General features: G+C 58.3%; 1 protein-coding gene across 3 annotated transcripts in view; it reads left to right on the top strand.

Moving 5' to 3' along the window:
• FOXP4 (forkhead box P4) overlaps window positions 1-21,176 on the top strand; it is a 63,457-nt gene that overhangs the window by 26,031 nt on the left and 16,250 nt on the right. For 2 of the 3 annotated variants that reach the window (XM_040616749.1, XM_040616750.1), the window contains exons 3-5: window positions 5,535-5,624; window positions 14,417-14,539; window positions 16,494-16,580. In XM_040616749.1, coding sequence (XP_040472683.1) covers window positions 5,535-5,624; window positions 14,417-14,539; window positions 16,494-16,580 — 300 coding nt within the window. The remainder of the gene's footprint in view (window positions 1-5,534; window positions 5,625-14,416; window positions 14,540-16,493; window positions 16,581-21,176) is intronic. The other variant, XM_040616751.1, reaches the window with a different exon arrangement.

The raw sequence follows: 21,176 nt of genomic DNA, 5'->3' as shown, positions 1-21,176 counted from the left end.
TAAGATAAAAACGAGACCAGAGCACTTAAGTGAAACTCATCTCTGTTAGGTTCCTTGATTTATATTTCATATTTTTCTGAGTACAAATGCAGGAGGGGTTTTCCTCTCCTTCCCCCCACCCCCACTCCCCCCCTTTTTTTTTTTTTTTTTTTTTTTAAATAATTTTTTTTCCTCCATGGGGTGGGATTGTCGGGAGCTTGTTCCTTGTGTTCTTCATTAGTGGAAATGGGTTTAACCCCTCGCCTGCCAGGATTGAGGAGTCAAGAGCGGAGGAATAAAGTCCAGGAGCATTAGCGTGTGCAGCGAAAGGGAGAACAGCTGGGGCTGAGCGAGAGGCACAGAGCCGGCTTGTAAAAAGGACTTCCCCCCCCCCCTCCCCCTCCCCTGTGAAGAATTGTGTCATTTTTGTTAATTTTGATCTCTTTGAGCCATTTGGTTCTGGTTAAGCAAGACCAGGGCTGGGCTGGGTGGAAGTGCTTCTCAATATGGCATCATTTACCGTTAATATCCATCTAAAAATATCCGTGTGTGTGTGTTGTTTTAATGGCTCTAATTCTGGAATGTGGCGATGTCATTTTTATGAGGTTAGTGTAAGAATTTTACTTTTTTTAAAAAAAAAAAAACACGTTTTTTTCATCCCTTCCCAATTTCTACCCTCCAAAAGGAAAGGAGGGAGAAGGGAAGATACAAGACTCCCTTTATAGATGTTCTTCCTGCGCCCTTCCTTGCAAAATTCTTGGTTGAAGATAAATTTTTAGGGTGGCTTTTCACTCATCGGAGGTTAAAACCCCATGCACAACTTTGATCCCATCCAGGTGGAAAATCCCTCGGCTATTTTCGGGCAGCGGTTCCCATCGCAGGCCGGGCAAACCCGCTCCCCCCTGCGCGGCAGGCAGCCGGCACGCTGCTTTTGGCTCCGGCAGCTGGAGCGTCCGGGCACCGCTGGGTGTAATTAAAAACTACACCCTCGTAAAATGAAATACCTGGTAGAATAAGGTAGTTTAAAAAGACCCTGGGCAAGATTTTCCATTGCGCTGTTTGATTTTTCCTTTTTTTTTTTTTTTTTTTTTTTTTTTTTGGAGGGGGGGGACACGGGTGGTGATGGTGGAGTTGGGGCTTGTGCTTTTGGCAAGAGCCATCCACGTCTCCATCCTCGCCAAACTGTTTTGAACCTCTTGACCTATTTCTTCCCAATTTGACCAGGCAGCGGGAAGCCTCGGAGAGGCTCAGCCCAGGCAAGTTTTGGGGAGAAAAAAGCAGGGATGAGGGGTGAAGGTAGGGGCTGAAGTGTGTGTCAGCCACCCTGAACGGGATGGGGGTCGCCGTCTCCTCTCCCCCGGCTCTTCCATTGCTGCGGCCAGCTGGGACCTGGTGTTCCCGTGGGAGAAGGGGGAGTTTGTGGTGTTTGCTGTGGGAAGGCAGCCGAAAGCTGGCCCTCCTGCCGCCCTGGGGAGCCTCCAGCATGTACGGGCTGGAGGTGTGGAGTCCCACTGGCCCCAGCATGAGCCGTTGGGGGAGGAATTACTGATAATCCCCAGGTACGTTGGGTGGAAGCCGGGATAACGGGCTGCTTCCCTGCTGGAGCATGACATGAGGTGCTTTTGCCTGAAGTCAGGGAGGATCCAGCTTCAGTTTATCCAGCAGACTGGAGGGATTTGGTGTCTCCAGGGAGAGACGAGCATCCCCGTGGGCTGGGTACCCCCAGAGCCCCTTTCCATGGTGGAGAAACCTCAGCTGCCACGGGAGCAGCTCGGAGCTGGTCCTGGCAGGGAGTGGGATTCATCCCAGGCACGGTTTATTTATAGACCCCCTTCCCCATCCCAACACGTACCTTCCAGCATCTCTCTCATCTCTCCCTGCCAAAATCTGGTGTGTTACGTGCCCGTGGCTATGGGCCACCCCCGGCAAAGTCGGGGTCACCCTCCTCTTCCTCAGCCCAGCACCATGCTGCTGCTGCTGCTCTTGAGGAGGGCAGAGCCACACAGCATCAGCTCCTGATGTAAAAGTGTCTGAGCCACCGCGAACTTTTTTTATGGGATAATTTGCTGATCAAAGGGAGCCATCCAGGAGCATGATGAATTTGACACAACCCATTCGTTCCTAATTACGGGTAACGTGCTAATGACTCTTGAATAACACCATGCAGCAGGATACAATTTTTAAAAGAAATCAGTTTTCCTCTGGTTCACAGAGCCAGGAGGTGGAAGCCCATCCGCTCCTTCAGGGGAGGCTTTTTCCTTCTGCTTTCACATCTCCTCAGCTCTAAGAAGTTGTGGGCAGCACCTTCCTCACTCATCCCATGGGAAAGGCTTTATCCCACGGGCAGCTGGGCTGGTCCTTCTGCCCTGGGGGTAGCAGATGCAGGTAATACAGGGCTCTGCATCCCAACATCCAGTTCTCAGGGCTCCTCCAGCTGTGCAACAGGTTTGCGGAGCCAGGTGCTGCCAGCCAAAGCATCCTTCGTTTGCAGGCTGAGCTGAACTTGGGCTGAAGTGGAGAAATCGCTGCCAAGTGGTGGGGAAGGAGGGAGGGGGCAGCTCTGGGACACTGGCAGAGAGGCCCCTGTGTGCAATTGTAAGGCCATGTCATATTTTTTTTTTTTCCCCTGTAAATCTTGTAATTTCGTGCTTCAGAGCACAACAAAGTGAGAGAGCCAGCAGGGAGTGAATTAAATTCCCCCCTGAGAGGCGGCGCGGGGTGGGCAGCCAGCGGCAGGGCTGAGCCAGCCGGGTGCTGGGGGCTCGGTGGCACCCACAGGCCAGCCAGGATTTGGGTTTAGAAAGAGAGATTCTGGGAGAAGTCCTGCCTAGCACTTTTCCTGAGTGCTGGCGTTACGTCTCTTCTGTTTTCCTCTCTTTGTTGCATTTTCCATACCTGCTGCGCTGATTTTTGTTGGGCTGGGGCAGGGATTTACCTCACCGATCACCTCTGAGACGGTGCTTACAAACACGGGGTGGAGAAAGCAGATCCATACAAACCTCTGTCAAAAGGACACCCAGAAAAATAGATAAAGCTGAGGCAGCTGGTATACGCACGGGATGCAGCCAGTGGTCCAGCACCCATCCTTGGGTAGGTGCCTTGGACCTGCCAGCCCTGCTGCGTGCTGGTGCTGAGCAGCCGTCGATTGAATTCCTCCACCCTTGGCTTTTAACGGGAATTACTGTTTTCATTTCAAAAAGTAATTAAAATATCAGACCTTGAGCTGTCATAACTGTCACATGGTTTTTGTGTTCACATTACCGATGCACATCTATTACTGTTAATAACAGGGAAATAACATGCCCGTGGAGAAACGTGCCTTGCGCTGAGGCTGCATCGGCGCCGGGAGTTGGACCGCGGGCTCGTGCCATTCCCGGCAGCAAATTGCCATGTTTGTCCTCAAGGATTTTATGTTTTTAATCATTTGGATAAAGTGAGTTTGCAAGTTTGTGGGCGTGGGGTTTTTGTTCATTCCCAGCAGCCGGCCAGGGATGCCCGGGAAGAGGCGGTGGGCACGGGGCAGCTCTGGCTGCGCCCACGCTGGGCACGCCGGGCTCCTGGGTGCACCCTGGGGTGCAGCTCATGGTAGGAGCGTGACGTTAGGATCCTGTCTGCTTTTGAAACTCCTGGGCTTTTGGCTTTCTCGAGGCTATTTGGTTCATACACGTGGAGACAAACACAGCCAGGCAGGGCAGGGGGTGCCCTGCACCGCGTCTGGAGCACAGTTGTTGGGTTTGGGTCCCTTGCGCTGAAATTGTGATGGGTTTTAATAAAATAAGTAAGGCTGCATCTGCGAAACCCTCTGCTCGCAGCTTCCAGGTTCAGCAGCAACTTTAAAATTACGTCTCATTGCGCATGTCCATGTGCAAGGAGTGGGTCGGATGGATTTATCCACGAACCAAAAAAAAAAAAAATATATGGCACAACTCGGACATCCTTTGCTTTACATCTGTTGTGTACCCTCTTCCCAAGCAACCTCTAGCAGAGGGGTGTGAAAGGGGGCCTGAAATGCAGGTAGTGGGTCTGTATGGGCGCTCCATTGAAGGGTGCGGTGGGTGCTCCTTGGTTTAGTTAGAGGTGAAGTAAACAGGCGAGCGGAGCCACGGGCAGTGCTGCGCCGGGTTGCACGTGGATTTTGGCAGGGAGGGACGGAGAGGCGGTGCACGGGCTGGGGGCTTTCTTCTTTATAGCTGGAAACACAGAGAATTAACAAGCAGCCCTTTCTCGGGGGGGCACAGCTGCCTGCTGGAAGCCGGGACGGTGATTTACGGCCGGGGCGATGACAGCCGGGGGAACCCGTGTGGCACCGCCGAGCCGGGCTCTGACCCTGTGCCGGGCTCTAATGCAAACCTGTCCTGCAGGCAGGGCTACAATGCCTTGGTTGTTCAGAAACGGACACCCACCCCCCCAAAAAAAAAAAAAGAAAAAGAAAAAAAAAAATTTCTTTAAAAGCAAAAATAAGGAGCGTATGAGGAAGCAGGTCTGGGAGCAGCAGCGGGTACCACCGGGTTGTTTTCCTTAGAGCTTTATTCCCTCTCCCGGTGCTCAGCTCCTGAATGAAGCGCCTTTTCCCGGCTGGCACACGCTGGTGCTCACCCTCGGCCGTGCTCACCTGTGACTTCTGCCGGTTCGCACTTACTCCTCTCTCCTCCTTGTCTCTTCGCAGGATTTTCCTTAATTTCACCTACTTTCTTCGACTGCCAGCGCTGCCGTGCGTGGCTCGCTCATGGTTGTTTGTGCCGGCGTGTGTTTCCACAAGTGTTTTTTATCGATTTACATTGACTTCTCCCTCTTTTGCCTGTTGGGCAACTCCCTAATGAGACACCTTCATCCCTGCAAACAAGTTAAGGAAACCTGTAGCTCTTTCTAGGCAAACACCCGTAAAAATAAGCAGGTTTTGTCTTGGTCACTTGTGCGAGTTGCTGAAAACTCCTGCGTCACCATAAACTCCGTGTGGATGTGTTCGTGGATTATTAATTCAGGGTGTAATCCTGCACTCGGCCCGACCCGAATCTGGGCGGTGACTGGGACTTTTTGCTGCTCCAGCCTGACAGTCAGATGTAAAATTAACTATATACAGTCGCTTTTGACACACAGGTTGTCAGCTGCAGCGGGAAGGTAGTGGTGGCTCTGCAAGGGTGGGATAAATCCATCAGGTGCTGGTTGTGCCGGGGCTGGGACTTGGGGAGGCTGCGGATGATGCGCGTGAGAATCTGCCGGAGGCACAAGGATGCGGGACCTGGTGACTCGCTGAAGACGGGGCAGGGGGTTTTTGGAAGAGGATCGGATTGTCCCCATGGCCTTCTGTGGCTCCACAGGGTAGGGACAGCAGTTGGGATATACTGGTCGTACTGGTATGGCAGGAGGGAGCGTCGGGGGGGTCGTGCCCTCCTCGTGCATCACTTGCACCCCATGAATCAAACCTGCGGAGAACCAGTCCGGCCGGCCCCGCGTCTGGGCGCTGCTCTGGGGACCTGGAGGGGGAGCGTGCCCGGAGGAGGGAGGAGGAAGAAGGCGTCCTTCCTCCTGCCCACCCCGCTGTGTCTCTTTTGCAGGCTCTCCAGGTGGCACGCCAGTTCCTGCTGCAGCAGGCCACGGGGCTGAGCTCCCCCAGCAGCAATGAGGGCAAGCAGCCAGCGGTGCAGGTGAGCCCCCAGGACGTCTGTGTCCCCCCATCCCTCCCTATTCAGGAAGGGCTCGGCTGCAAACTTAACGCTGTGGGCAAGCGCACGTGCAGACACCCATCGTCCCCATCTCTGGGGTGGCTAGAGCACACCAGGAGCCCTCGAAGAGGGAAATCCCCTGTAAACCTCCAGAAATTTCTTAGGGTTATTTTTTTGGGGGGTGGGGGGTTGGTCCCCAGCGTGTGCTGATGGTGGGAAAGGGCGATGCAAGGGAAGGGCTGGCTCCAGGCAGGGTAAGGACCGGGGAGAGAAGGTCACCGTGTGCCACCATACGTTGGGACAGCGTTTCCGATGGGGAGGTGCAGAGTTTCCCAGGATCGGGGCACCCCAGGATTGATGCCAGGTGCTGTGAGCAGGGTGCAAGGTCTGGACAAGGGACAGTCCTTTGGGGCTGGAGCCAAGGCAAGTCCTCTGGTGTGGGACAGCCACTGGCATGGGACACGGGCCCATCTGGGATGGGGTCTTTGTGGCACTGGCAGGAAAAGGGGGCTTTGGGTGGGCGCAGCACCCTCGGGTGGCATCCTGTTCCCATAGGAGATTGAGGATCTCCCCTGTTCTCCCCTGCTGCCCTCCTCTGCCAAAGGAAAGGGGCAAAAACTGGGAAGGAAAGGGGCAGAAGAGGGTGTGATCCTGGAGAGAGGGGGAGGCAGAAAGAAGCAAAGCCCAAGCGATGGGAAGTGACAATTTAAATAGCTGTGCGGAGGGGCCGTCCCTTCAGGCTAATTAAATTTATCGGAGAACAGCAGGTTACCTTATTAGAGCCACGTGGGTTTAATTAACAAAGGAAAGTAATTAGCACAAACGCTCTCAGAGCTGGAGGTCCTGCCTATGCCAGGCTGAGCCAGCACGGCAGCGGGAGGGCGGCGAGAGCCAGGGCTGGGATGGGCAATTCCCGGCTCCTCTCCCGGCTTGGCGAGCCAGGGCATGGCTGAACCTCAGCTGGCAGCGAGTGGCACCAGCAGGTCCCAGTCCCAGTGCTGCCAGTCCCAGGGTGGGCTGGCAGGGGCCGGGGGAGCCTGGAGCCCCTCCGAGTTGGGAAGCGGCAGCTGGGTATGAGAAGCAGGAATTAGTCAGGGCTTCTGCGGCACAAACAGGCGGCTTTTTCCAGCGGTGCTTGCAGGAAGGAAATGCAGTCACTGCATGGAAAATGTCTGCAAAGGACAAAGGCAGCGAGGGTGAAGTCAGATTCCGGTAACCGGCGCCTCGCTCCCCTCCGTGGGTGCGTGTCCCTGCGGAGCTCCTGCCTGCACTCCTGCCTGCACTTCTTCCTCTGCCTGTCCCTCAGCTGCGATGCACGCGTGCTTCGCTGGCTCGCCGCTCGCTTAGCATCCCGTTCTCCCCTTCTCCGCTCGCTTAGCATCCAGTTCTCCCCTTCTCCGCTCGCTTAGCATCCCGTTCTCCCCTTCTCCGCTCGCTTAGCATCCCGTTCTCCCCTTCTCCGCTCGCTTAGCATCCCGTTCTCCCCTTCTCCGCTCGCTTAGCATCCCGTTCTCCCCTTCTCCGCTCGCTTAGCATCCCGTTCTCCCCTTCTCCGCTCACTTAGCATCCCGTTCTCCCCTTCTCCGCTCGCTTAGCATCCAGTTCTCCCCTTCTCCACTCGCTTAGCATCCTGTTCTCCCCTTCTCTGCTCGCTTAGCATCCCGTTCTCCCCTTCTCTGCTCGCTTAGCATCCCGTTCTCCCCTTCTCTGCTCGCTTAGCATCCCGTTCTCCCCTTCTCCGCTTGCTTAGCATCCCGTTCTCCCCTTCTCCGCTTGCTTAGCATCCCGTTCTCCCCTTCTCTGCTTGCTTAGCATCCAGTTCTCCCCTTCTCCGCTCGCTTAGCATCCCGTTCTCCCCTTCTCCCCAGCTTCCCCTCGCCTCCCCTCCCTGCCCATCTGGCCAGCGGCTTTGCCAGAGTGAGCTGGATCTGCCTTCCTCTCCCCTCCTCCCTGTTGGTGTTGCAAAAGGACTTGTGAAAGTTGTAGACGTGAGTCAGAAATAGCTCATAACTCAGCAGCGACCGGCCTCTTCCTCCCCCTCCGGCCGGGCCGGCAGCTGGAGCGGGATCTGACCGAGGGGAGATAGAGGATTAAGCAGACTCCTTTGAAAGGAAGTTTATCTAACGGCAGAGTGGTGTGGGTGAGACTGGCCAGGACGGCGGGAGGAGGAGGAGGAAGGCTGGATCCCAGTGCCGCAGCCCCTGGCTGGGCAGGGAGCAGGGAGCATGGCAGGACTGGGGGGTTCACTGCAGCATTTGGGGACCGGGGTGCCCTGGGTGTGCCAACCGGGGCCCCCGCGGGCTTTGCTGCCCCGCAGACCCCACAGCTGGGGGGCTGGGTTTCCACATCGCGTGGGTATTTTGGATGAAGCGAGCAGGAGGGTTCGCAGCGTCGGGCAGAGAGAGCAGGAGCCAGCACCCAGCACCGCTGCGGATTCCCCGTGCTCACCATCACCATGCCCTTGCGCTTGCAGCGAGCACCCCCTGCCACCTTGCTGATGGGGACGGAACGATTATGGGGCACCAAGTCAGCGGGAATATTAATGTCAGTCGGCAGCAGCATGCTCTTAAAAACAAGGAGTTGCTGGGCTTAAAAGGGATCTCGGGTTGGCTTTTTCTTTTTCTTTTTTTTTCTTTTTTTTTTTTTTTTTTTGGAGTATGAACCCTCTCTCGCCCCAGATGCCTGGAGGTATGTGTGGAAAGCCTCACAGCTGACACTCAAAAGTACAGCTGCATCTAAAAAAACTGCCAAAACAACCCACCCCCTGAAACATTTTAAAATGGTTTTATTTCTTTGCAACTTGAAAACTCTTAGAAACTTGGCAGATGCCGACAAAGTGTTGCATTTGAGGAGTTTTGCTGCAGCTGGTCCGCAGGGTGCTCTGCTCTTGTGCAAGGCTGGGTGGGAGCAGTGGTTCCCCCCTCCCCGGGATCTTGTTGGCACGGGGAGATGCTGCCGGTGTCTGGTAAAAGCCCATGGTACGAGGTGCTGGAGCACGTTTGGAAAGGCAGCGCCCCGTGTTTTCGGTGCTGGGGTGTTTCTGGCTCGGAGGCACCACTGAATCACAGAGTGCCCTCTTTGGGGTCCCTTCCCCAGCTTGGCCCCTGGAGCCAGGGGTCTCCCAGCCTCCGACAGGAGCAACTTGCTGAGGTTAAAGAGCCTCTGAAATGGGAGAGGGGCTGAAGGGCGCTGAGGAAGGGGAGAGGAGTTTGGAGCAAACTGCGGGAAATTGCTTTTCTTTTGTCTGCTGCAGCAGGGAGGGCAGCAGAGCGGAAAAGTGTATTTTGTTGATTTGAAACTTGAGTGAAATGGGTAATGAAGACAGATCAATACCAGCCCTTCTGCGTTCCCTCTCCAGGAAAAAATACAGCAGCCCGTCCGTCTCGGCTCGCACAGCACTAGATTTTTCCATTTGAACTTGCAGCAGTGCCATTCATCCCTGCTCCCCCTCCTCCTCCCCGGAGCCCCTGGCTGTGCCAGCCCGGAGCCCCTGCCACCCCCTCCATCCCGCTCCGCTGTCCCTGATGCTGTGACCGCAGCAGCAGCAGTTTGGATTAACAGGGGAGCAAAGGAGTTGCTTCAGTCCCTGTGGATTCATCAGCATGACGTGCCCTTGGAGGAGAGGTGGCCCCCCGGGGACCCTGCCTGGGTGATGCTCGGGGGCAGCAGCTCACTGCGAGCCAAGGAAGGGGCTGCCAGGCTGCAAGGCTCCGGTGCACCGTCACCACCAGCATCCCCCAGCCAGCTCCCTTTCAACTTCCAGTGGCTCACAGCCCAGCTACGTGCGATTAGTGCCCCCCCGGTGGGGCACGCCGCGCTAACGAGGATGCATGTTGGGTTGAACACGCAGGGGATTGATTCTTCCTTTCCGTCGCGTGCAGCTGAGCATCAGAGGCTGGTGGTTCTCCATGCAGCTACAGTGGTGCCCCCTCACCTGCTCGCCATGCTCTGCTGCCCTCCTCCTGTCGCCCCAAGGCAATTAATCCTTTGGTGCTAGGGCTGTTCAAAGTGTCCGTCAGGTGACCCTGCAGCCTCAGACTCCAGCCTGGCACATGGAGCTGGAGCTCCTTTGCAGACCTGGGTTTGCTTTCTCCTCTGACCCTGGGTAGATTTGGGTCTCTGTCCCACCTTGGTAGGGTCTAGACGCAGCGCAGTGCGAGCAGAGGCAGGGTGGAGAAGTGTTTGGGTGGCCCTGTGCCATCCGTCAGGGTACAGAAAGGATGGCTGGGGTGACGGCGGCGACGCGAGCAGCATCACTGCCTGGCCCCAGGCGCTGGAAGCTCTTGCAGATGGTCTGAGCCAGCTGAATCTCGCAGCTCGCCCGGGGATGCTGCGCGCAGGAGGGGATGTGTGGATGTGCCTGCGTGCTTTGGCTGGGCTCGGAGTGAGAGGTTTGCTCTTCTCCAGCTCTGGCAGCGAGAAGTGGGTGCTCTGGAGGGGGGTGTTGCTCATCCCCTGCCCCCACAAACAGCAGACTTCAAGCTGCTCTTGGTGGTGGTTGTTTCCCCACTTCTGTTCCCGGCTCCCAGCCTCCCTCGCCGACCTCTTTGGTTTGTTTCTGTTGGTTTTGGATTTGAAAAAGGTGTTTTTAAAAAAAAAATAACAACAACAAACAAAAAAATGAAACGGCACAAACAGGTTTGCTGTTGTTTCTAATTGGGAGTTAAAACCTGAGATTAGATCAGAGACCAGGATGTGCAGTGCTGTGGGCTCGGTGGGGAGCACCGAACACCCCAGGTAGCTGGTGTGCACCCACCACAGGGAGTGGGTTGCTCATCCCCAGAGCCCCCCACCCCGGGTCCGCAGGGACTGAGGGGACAAGGTCTGGGCTGTGCCTGCCCTGGCGTGGGAGCTTGGATGTGTGGTTTTAGGTGTGGACCTGGAGATGCTCTTTCCCGTAGCGGGGGTGGCGTGCTGCCCCCGGCTCCCCGGGGACACGGTGGCTTCTGCGGCAGCCTCCCGACGTGGGTGACGGCGCGGCTGGGAGGTGAAGGTCGGTGCAGGGATGCTTGGAGGCTGAGCAAACCGCAGGCTTGCTCACACACCCCCGGGCTGATGGGGGATGTCCCGGCTCTTTGTGCTGTGCCAAGCCAGCTGTCCCAGGGGTCAGGAGGGCGGCTGTCCCTCTGATGGCAGCCCCGCAGCGCTGAGAGCCAACACCGGCCGTCGGGCTGTGGCTTTCCCCGCTCTGCCTCGTGGCTGGGAGTTGCAATCTGCTTCCCGTAAAAAAAAAAAAAAAAGTATTCTCAGAAAAATTTAAATAAAAGCATCATTCCCCCATCCTGCTGCGTTACACCCGGCCAAATCCTGTTTCGTTCCGCCGGCTTTGGCAGGAGTTGCTCCACGCTTAACGCTGAGCGCCGAGTTTCCTCTGTAATACCTGTCTCATTTTCCACCCGCTGCCTGATGATCTGCATCCACCTCATCCTCTGGCACGGAGGGATTACAACCAGGACCGCCTGGAAAACCACCCCCTCGAGATCCCGCTCGCCGCTCGGAGCCGCAGCGCCGGGGCTTTCTGGGAGGCAGCCGGAGCTGTTAGTAAGCAGTTTTGCGGCGTGGCAGCCGGCCAAGGAGTGAGTCAAACCCTTCCTGACTCGGTGTCTGGCAGATGCCAGCTCGTGACACGGCGGCTGGGGACCAGCCGCTGCTGCGGGGCTGCCTGCGGGGACCTGCATCCCGAGGGACGCTGGGTGCGGTGCAACTGCTGTGGGCGAGGATGGTCCCCGGCCACTCCGGTGCCCGGGGAGGGTGGGATGGAGAGGAGGCAGCTGGGCACACCCCAGACACCCTGCGCCCCTCTGCTCGGCGCCCGCTGGCTCTCGCTTGTGTCACTGGCTGCTGTGACCGCCTGGATCCCAGCTTTTAGGCAGCTGTTGCCATAAGACCCCCGTTATCCAGAGGTGCCGGGCTGGCCTCATCCCCTGCCACCGGGAAGCTTACACGCCGGCGGTCACCGGGCTGCAGGTGAAGGGGCTGCACTGTGCTGTCCCCCTCCCCGTTAGCAGATCAGACCCCAGTGGGGCTCTCAGCCAGACCAGGGGTGGACGTTGCCGTCCCCATCTCGTTTTGCTGGGGCAGCAGCTGTCACCGTCCCCAACGGGGGGCTGGCACCGGAGCTCGGGGCAGAAAAGTGCAGCACCACGGTTTGCTGCCCTGCGCTGAGGTCCAGGCTCCCAGCACCGGCAGGTGATGGATGGCCACGGTGAGAGCAAAACTTCCTGTAAACGGGAATTTCTCCTTTTGCGAACAAAAGTTCCTGCCCTCCCTGGAAACCTTAGCCAGCAGGGGGATGTTTTGCACGCTGGGGGGGGGGAATTATTCCTGTGGCTTCGGCATCTGTCAGGGCTCGGGAAGGTGGTGGAGCCTGGATGCTCCTTGCAGGAGCCAGCACCAGTTTGCCCCGTTTGCACCTCACCCCCTGGCGAAGCCGACGCCATTTCCCCGTGTCAGCTCTGCATCCCAGCACGGAAGAAAAAGCCGTTTAATGCAGACAAAGGTTGTATGAAAATATAATTCTGCTTTTGTTAGCAGCCATCAAACTCTAAAAAGCGTCACTTTTGTTTTCTTGTAACATTGTGAAAACCTCGTGTCGGATCGAGAGCTGGGGCCCTCTCGACTAATCGCCTCTCCTTTGTGTTTTTAGATTATAGGGGCAATTAGTGTTGTCAAAACCTCTGGCAATTCTCTTTGCTCTTGACAGGGTGTCAGTCCGCTGGGCGAGAAATGGAAGGTGTTATAACTCTCCGGTAATTAGGATGCCTCCGATTTGAAAATGCCAGCAAACGTGTACGAGAGGCCGCACAGCGGCGGTGGGGGCGGGGAGGCCGCCCGGATGGGGGATGCGGATGAGCAATTAATTAGGGGCTCTCATTCCAAGCACGTTGCCAGCTGATGAATTGGCAAAGGGAAATTAGCAGGATGCTTAGCTCCCAGCGAGCGGGCGCGCACCCTGCTCGCACTCGTCTTGCCGTCCTCGCGAGCTTCCCTCCTTCCCAGATGTTCACCGAGGGCTTTGCACAGCTGGCTGCCAGCACCTGTCTGCCGAAACAGCAGCTCTTCCCTGGTGCTGGCGGGGGGGGGGGGGGGGGGGATGCTGGGGGTTCTCCCAGCTCTCCCACAGGTGCCAGAGCCCTCGCAGGGCATTGCAGCTCATTGCTGGGGATGCTCCTGCATCCCGAGCCCTCCACCGCCAGCCGAGCCAGGGCAGTCGGAGGCGCCCCAGCCCTTGGGTGTGAGCACGCAGCAATTAATTAATAACTCTGACACGAAGGCGGCTGGGGGGGGGGGGGGGGAATTGCCGGTGACAAATGAAACTCAGCCCACTTGCAACGCCTCCCTCCAGCAAAATGCCTGAGTAAATAGATAAGCCTTCGCAATCTCCCTTGAAGGTCAGCGTGCTCCAGCCCGGCCTGCTGCCCACCACGGACGGGGAGGGGGGACGGGACGGGACTGCGTGGGGCTGCCCCCGGGGTCCCAGCCCCACTCTGTGTCCCACTGGGATGGCTGGAGAGGGGAGGCAGCCCCCAGGGTGGGCAGCAGGTCCAGACTGGGGAGTCTGGGCATCGCTGGGGTCCTGAGCAGGAGGGACTGGCGGGTCCTGGGCTCTCATTTAGAGTTGTCTGGGTGATCTGAAGCCGGTTGCTTTGTTTCTCTGTCACTTGGTCTGTGAGCTCCTGAGACCCTGGCGTGAGAAGTCATCTACTTTGGATCAAACCGGGGTCCTTGGCTTGTGCCGGCAGCCTGGTGGGGCTCTGCCGCATCCCACGTGCCGAGGAGTCGCCTCCTCCTGGGGTCCCCTCAAAGACCCCAAGGCTGCTGCTGGCTCACCCGCTCTCCTGCTCCCGGCCAGCAGCAGCCATCTGCTTTCCTAGGAAAAGGGAGCATCTGGGAAGGGTTATTGGATTACAGCAGAGCCCTAACCCTGCCCAGAGCCTTGGGATGGGCTTTGGGCTGGTGGGATCAGCGGAGGGCTGGGACCGGGCAGCACTGGACGGCTGTGGTTGGGAAGGCAGCGTCGCTCCACCTGGGAGAACCAGCGGAGCTGGGTTCCATCACCAACACCTTCTCCGGCGCTTTGCCGCGGGGGTGTGGACCCATGTTATGATAACCAAAGGCAGGGGGTTGGCAGGTTTTCTTAGCCCTCCCTCCACTTGGCACGGTAATTAGGTGAGTTACTGGTGTCAACTGGAGGTAAAGCTTTGATGTGTCTGTGGAAAACCTGGTAACCTCTTCCTCCGTGCGCTGCTTTGCAAAATTATTTGGGTGATCGGTATCTTCCCCACTTCCCTTGGCGTTTCCCTCCTCCCTGCATCCTCCGGGACCCCAAGGAAGGGAGCGGTGCCCGGCGCCTTTCCCGTGCTCGCAGGAGGGGAGGGAGCTGTGGTTTGGAGCTGACTGCCCATGTGCTGCTGCCTCCTCTTGCTGCCTGATTCCCCCGGCTAAATTTCGTTAAAAGAAGACCCTGCGGGCAGAGAGCATCCTGCCCTCATGGGGGGGGGGGGGGGGCAGCTGGTGGCGTAGGAAGCTTCACCCTGGTGCCAGCTGCACCACAGGGCATCTCCCTGCCATCGCCACGTTCCCAGTGCTGGCTTTGGCATGCCAGGACAGACTGGTGGCCAAGGGCTTCCCCCCAAGGTGATGCAGGGATGGGGGGGACACGGAGGATGCCCCGGGAGAGCCTGGGGGTGGGGGGCACTCGCAGGCTGTTGGTATTTGGGAAGGGTTTTCCAGGGCTGGAATTGGGAGTGGTGACGTGTCCTCGCTCTCCGCAGGTCCCCGTGTCCGTGGCCATGATGTCCCCGCAGATGATCACCCCACAGCAAATGCAGCAGATCCTCTCGCCGCCCCAGCTCCAGGCCCTCCTGCAGCAGCAGCAGGCGATAATGCTGCAACAGGTAACGCCGGTGCTGGGCTGGCTGTGCGTGGGCTGGATCTGGCCGAGCCATTTCTCACAGGTGTCCGTGGATGCTGGAGCTTACTGAGGGCAGACAAATTGGTCCTTTCCTCCCGGGGCTCCTGCGTTCCCCACATATTTCCTCGGGGATTCCCAGTGTGTCCAGCACCAAGGGACGAAAAGAGCCGCAGGTGCTAACAGTGCAGGCTTGGGGCTGCCCAGCTCTTGGGGACAGCTGGGGACAGGGTGGATGATCCTGGCTCCACCGACCCCACATGGAACCCCCATGGCCAGGGCTTTGGGGCGGGAGCCTGGGTCCGGCTCCAGACCTGAGTGCATGGGTTTGTTTCTCACGGCCCCACTCGGCTTTTCCGGAGCGCTCTGTCAAATGTAAAATGAATGGGAAGGGAAGAAAAAGGAGGAGAAGAGAAAAAAACAAACCTCAACTCCAAAACAAAACAGGTCTGCTTGGGTAAACATCTCCTGCCTGCGGGAGGGAGAGAAGGAGAAATGCCACAAGCATCCTCCACGCCCTTCCTCCTGCCTCCGTACCTGTTTACTCCAAACAGGCTGATAAGGATTCAAGATTGGCCCCAGGGAAAGAACAAAGGGTAAACACTACCCTGGGTGGGTCCTTCCACAAGCCTCTTTGGAGCCGGATAAAGAAACACGTTTGACTGCAAATTAAACAACCCAGGCCGGAATAGCTCGCATTCTCCACCAGAAGAAAACCAAACATCACACCTCTCACCCCTGACCCAATGTTCCTGCAGCCGCGCTCGACCATGCTGCAGAGACCTGGCTTTGACTGGCTTGCGGGTAAACACCCAGGCTTTCCAAACCTGTTTGCCGACAGAAAAAGCAAAGTTGCTGCTGTCAGCGCTGTCAGCCCCGAGCTGATAAAGGCTTCCCGGCATCCAAAGGGGCATTCCTGAGCCGCTGCCGTTGCCCCTGTGCGGGGGTACGGGCTGGGTGGGAGGGGGCTGCTGGGTCTCGCTGACCTCCCCGTGCCTCTGCTCCCCTCCTGCGCAGCAAATCCATCACCGACAGTTTATTTTAGGGGCCGGGGCGAGAGCTGGCATCAACTCCAGCAGGTCGTGGGGCTGGCTCCTGCAGGCAGGGACCCTCTCCAGTGGCTCATGGTGGTGCTGGGGGTGTTTTTCTGTCTTTTACTGGCCCACCAAAGGGCTCCTCCGGTGAGAAGCTGGGTTGCCTGCACTTGTCCATGGTGCTCGTGATGGGGGGATGCAGGTCTGAGCCCCTGGTGCTCACACGGTTGCACCGGTCAGACCAGGAGCTGTGGCTGATCCTTGCCCCTTCCCAACTGGGAGCCCACCGGCTCTCACAATACTTCCCAGGGGTGTTTTGGGGTCCCACCGTACTGAAAGTGGGGTTTCTGCACCGCTGAAACGTCGCATTATGTGCCAGAGCGCCTGGGCTCGCTTCTTTAAAGGGGTTCACCCATCTCCTGGCGTTCCAGATCTTCACATCAAACAAAATCCCCCCTCAGCACAGCCACAAAATCCCCAGGATAGAGAGAATTTAGTGAGCTGGGGGGGGGGGGGGGGGGGGGGGGTTGTGGCTCTCCTCCCCGGGGCCGGGCAAGGCGGACCTGGACCAGCCGGTGGCAGAAAGCCAGGGCAGCCGGCTGGCATTAAGACGAGCAGCAGGTTTGGCATCGGGGGTGTTTGGGGCTTTCGCTTGCTGTGAAGATCCAGAGCCCTTAGGAGCGTGTGCTCAAGGTTTCTTCTGCAGCCATGACTCCTTCGGCGGGTGCTTTTCCTCTTCACCCGCAGCCAAGAGCCTGCCCTGACGGCGCGGTGCCAGGAGCTGGCATGGCTGTGGCAAAGCCCAGCGCTGGGCACGGGGTAGCGCCAGGCAGGGAGATGCAAACGAGGTGTTTCTGCTGCTAATCTAGGCTGCTCTCTCCCCTCCCGTCCCTCCCTCCCTCCCAGTTGCAGGAATACTACAAGAAGCAACAGGAGCAGCTTCACCTGCAGCTATTGACACAGCAGCAAGCCGGAAAGCAGCAACCCAAAGAGGTGAGCTCATGCAGATGGGTTCTGGGCCATCAGATCTGGCAGCAAATAAAAGGGGGACCAGCACAAAACAAGGTGTGTGTGGATCCCAGCACCCAGGGCAGCCGGCTAGGAGCTGGCAGGGATGGACACGGGGTGTCCTGCTCCTGGGGGGTGCCAGGGTGGCCGGTCCGGGTGCTGGGAGTTCCTCCTCCTCCTCCCTAGCCGCGATCTGGCGCATGCACCCAGCTACATCGTTCTTGGCACCGCATCCTTGTCCGTGTATCTAGAAACTCCGGGGTGGGTGTGAGGAGCGGTGAAGTCAGTGGGTGCGGGCTGGCAGCTCTGGCGAAGCCGCTGGACCCTCAGCAGGAGGGGTGGGTCACTGCCCCCCCAGCACAGAGCAAGGGGTCCCCAAATCCTCCTGGTGGGAGGGGGGCAGGTGAGGCTGGGCTCAGCCCTTGCCTGATGCGCTGACCCTGCCAGGCTCTCAGCACGGCTCGGGCAGCCCAGTCCTGGTTGAGCTGGCATGGCAGCACCCTGGCCAGTAGGCAGGCAGGGCTGGTCAGGTGGGAGCCCAAACCAAGGCTTTTCCTGCCAGGAAAGGTGGTTCCACAAAACCTAAGCACTGCATGAAATAGCCGTGATGCTGGCAAAGGGCTTTTCCAGTGAGAGATGCTCAGGTAGGGGATGCTGTCAGCACCCCCGTGACCAGGTTGGCAGTGATGGGCCCTTTGCTGGGGAGGTGGTTGGCTGAGGGAGAATTGTTTATGCTGGTGTGATTGCGTCAGTCTTGTGTAACTCCCTTTACACAACAGGTTCTGCTGCCCTTTTTCGGAGTCATGCACTCCGAGGCGTCGTAGCTTTATCAGCAATGCTCGGGTTTGGGGATGTGCCGGTTGCACGGATGCTGGGGGTTGACCCTGACGGGCAGTGGGCAGATAGCACTGCTCCCTTCCTTTTTCTTACGTGTTTTTGCCCTTTTCTCTTCCTAGATCGGTGCACTTGGTACCATTGGGGGGTATTTTGCGTTGCATGTGCTGTTGTATGCCTGGCATCACTGCCCTCTCCCTCGGGCATCCTTCCTTGGGCTCCCAGCACCAGACGGACATGGAGCTGAGCCATTGGGTCCCTGTCCCCGGCTGAGCATCAGTAGCAAGCAGGGAAATGGGTGCTGGGGCCATTCATTGCAATCCCCGCTCGTGGAATCCAGCACGTTGATTTGCACTCACCGGTTCTCAGCACTTAAAAAATTCAGCTTGCTTTTGGGGAAGAAAGCATATAAGCCCGGGCTACGTATTGGGGTGGGGGCTTGATGGCAAAGGACGTGCCGGTGCTGGGGGAACAGGAATGCTCGGGGTCACACCAGCACCCACTCAAGCTTTCAATAGACTTTGACCCAGGCTTTCATTGCGGGCTGTCGGCGTATTTACGCGGCGTGCGTGGGGTCAGGCTTTATCAGAGCCATCTGCAGGAGCTGGAGTAGCTGCTGGTGCTCCAGGAACGGGGGAGGCATAAATCTGAGCTTCCTCAAGGGCTTTCCTCTTGGCCGTGGTGATGTTATATTGCAGCAACGAACGGGGATATAATTAAGCTCTAACAAAGGGCTTGCTTAGTGGGCTCCTGGTTTCAAAAAGCGCATGTTAACTTTTAATTAAATGGTACAGAGGAGACGAGAAATTTATCAGCTAAGAAAGTCTTGAGTGGCTGGCAGGGGGGAAGAGGCATTAGATGCTGCTATAGGGGTGTGTGTCCAGCTCCTGGCAGCATCACCACCCCATGGCTGGGAAAACCAGCCAGGGGTTCCCCACGAATGGATATCGTAGTGTTTCCACTCCCCAAACCCCTAGCCGGGCTTTGTGGGGTCAGCTTCATTCCGTGAATTTGGGCAGCTGCTATTAATAAAGCATGCGTTCGGCAGCGGCGTGTGCCTGCCGGCAGCGGCGGTGCCGTTGCTTCCCCCGACGGCGCAGGGAATAGCTGGCGTGTCTGGGATGCCGCTGCAGAGCCGCTCTTGGCCAACGTCGGCTCCTTCATGGAAATCCACAGCGGTATTTAATTACGGCCCCGCTGCAAGGTTTGTAAACCGAGCGCCTTCTGCTTTCCCTCTGCTTGATTTCAAGGACTCGCCTCGGTGTAATTGTTAAGTCAGCGGCTCGTCTGCGAGCGCGGAGGAGGATCAGCAGGTGGGAAAGGCTTTGTGCCGCCACCACCACCGCCACCGCGCCGAGGAAGGTGCCGGGAGCAGGTAGCAGCATCCCATGGAGGAGCGTCTCAGATCTCCCCAGGAGGAGCGGCGTGGCTGGAGGTCCCCTGGCGGGTGCGGGGAAGGGGAGAACAGGAACAGAGGGAGCGCGGAGGATGGAAACGTGTCGGAAGCGCCTGTCGGCAGCATCCTGTCCCAGAGGATGCGGGGGGGATGCTTTGTGTCCGTGGTCTGCAAGGAGCTGCGTGGCGGCGGGGGGTGCGAGGAAGGGGCTGAGGAAGACGGCCGATCCGTGCATCCACGCGTCTTGCCGGGATGGGGCTGAGCTGCAGCAGCTCCCAGCCCTTCCTGGAGCCTTTTCCTGTGCTAGGGTGTAAGGGCGAACCGCCGGCCCCCGGCAGCAGCCTGGGCACGGGGGGAGCAAGGACCTGCGGCGCAGGGCTGGGACGGCTCTGGGCAGCCCCTCGCCCTCGTGGCAAGAGGCAGCGAAGCCAGTGGCTGCCATCCCACTCTTTCCCTGGCTGCTTTGCCTCTCCAAGCCCCCCTCCTGCAAGCAGCGTCCGGGTGCAGAGACCCCAGTATCCCCTGGGGGCGAGGCCAGTGGATCTCCCTGTCCCCCTAAAGCTGCTGGGGGGGGACGTGGGTTGTCCCTCTCCCGAGTCTGTTGGGGCAGAGGAGGGGGCTGGCGCGGGGGGGGGGTTGCCTGCTGCCTAACCTCGGTGTCAGCTTAATGAACTGCTCCTGTCAGTCCCGCGTGTCACGCCGAAACTCCTCCTGATGTGCTCATAAATCAAAGTGACGGCGGCTCTTACCCCAGTAGCTGCATCCAGTCATCTGCGTCTAATGTACGCCGAGCACAGGCGCAGCTCTGGACCCCGAGCCCCTGCGCTGGGATGGGAGGCAGGACTGGAGGGGGGGGGCAGGATCTGACCCTAACACAGAGCAAGCTTCTCCGAGGAGTGCTGGGGGGTCCCCTCCGGGAGGGGCTCAGCCAGCGTTTGCCAGGTTGGGGCTTGGTGAGGGGAGAGGAGCCGAGCGAAACGCACGGAGCGATGGCAGGGAAGAGGTTTTCTGTAAGGTTGGGGCTGAAAGTCAGGCTCTGGCCGCCCTGCCTTCTCCAGGGCAGACTTGACTGCAAGACCCCGGGCTGATGGGTGCTGGTGGGTGGGTGTGCACGTGGGTGCGCATCCTCACCCATCACGCTGGGTGGGTTTGAGCCCGTGCAGTTTGTTGGCTCCGCAGTGCAGCAGTTGCTCCCTGGGGACTGGCAGGTTGGCTTCCCCAGGGAGAAGTGATCCTTGTTCTGGCTCAGCACAGGCATTTGTGCATCCGCCAGGCACCAGGACTTGTATTCCCAGGGCTGGTCCTTACGTTGGTGGTCTGGTGAAGCTGGAAGGATGCAGATGTGGATTCGAAGCACGGGAAGGTGCGGGTTCAATGTGGACAGCATCGTCCCTGCCAGAGCCGTGCATGGGTCAGGGCTGCCCAGTCCCGTGGGGCAGGGGGGGGTCTGACTCCACCGGCCGCAGCGCCGGTGAGGCCAGGTCAGGAGAGCCCAGCTGGGCTACGAGGTGCAGGCGACGTGCCCCGGGGATCCTCGTGCCCCAGGGATCCTCATGTCCTCGTGACTTCATTCACTCCAGTTTCCTCCTGCCCTGCAGCCTGGAAGTGGCATGAATGAGGCTGTGTTCATGCGGAGCCAGGGCTTGCCCTGGGGTCCCTGGGGAGGGCAGCAGCAGAGACAGGAAGAGGAGGAGAAGCCGCCCATCCCATCCCAATCCCATCCCAGTCCCATCCCAACCCGTCCCAGCTGCTGTTCTAACGCAGGCGAGGGCACACAAGTCCATCCCACGTGGTGGCAGAGCTTCCCCTCGCAGGGGACAGGGAGGGGACAGGGACGATGCTGCCTCTGTTAAGGCCCCCGGGTGCGCAGCCTTGTCCTTGGGGTTTTTTTCCTCCATCATGATCCTGCGGTCCATGGCCTGGCTCATGGTCCATGGCCAGGTCCCTCCTGGCTCAGCACCTTGCTCAGGAGCCAGGGCAAGCACAGATTTCTCTTCACTGAGCAGAAATCGCTTCGATTTGTGCTGTTCTCTTCAAGCATCAGAGGTGCAGGACTGAGGCAAAGCCAGAGAGGGTCTGGACCTGACGCTGGGGGTCAATCCTGCCATGGCCAAGAGGTGGACAGGACAGGGAAGAGTCTGCACATCCCTCTGAGGCTGAGAAACCAGACTTAAACTCTTTCAGTGACCTAGACGGGACTCACAGTCGTGCCTGACATTGCAGACTGTGGAGGATTTGCAGGACCATGCCTGGAGCCCTATCCTCGCCCTTCATTTCACAAAGCCGGGGCCAAGCATCTCTAGGGGACCACCTGTATCCCAGGGGTGCTTTCGGGTACAGCAGCGTGCGCT

The sequence above is a fragment of the Falco naumanni genome, chromosome 17 (genome assembly GCF_017639655.2).
Source record: "Falco naumanni isolate bFalNau1 chromosome 17, bFalNau1.pat, whole genome shotgun sequence".
In the NCBI taxonomy this organism is placed as follows: Eukaryota; Metazoa; Chordata; class Aves; order Falconiformes; family Falconidae; genus Falco; species Falco naumanni.
This window is presented reverse-complemented; position numbering and strand designations above follow the sequence as displayed.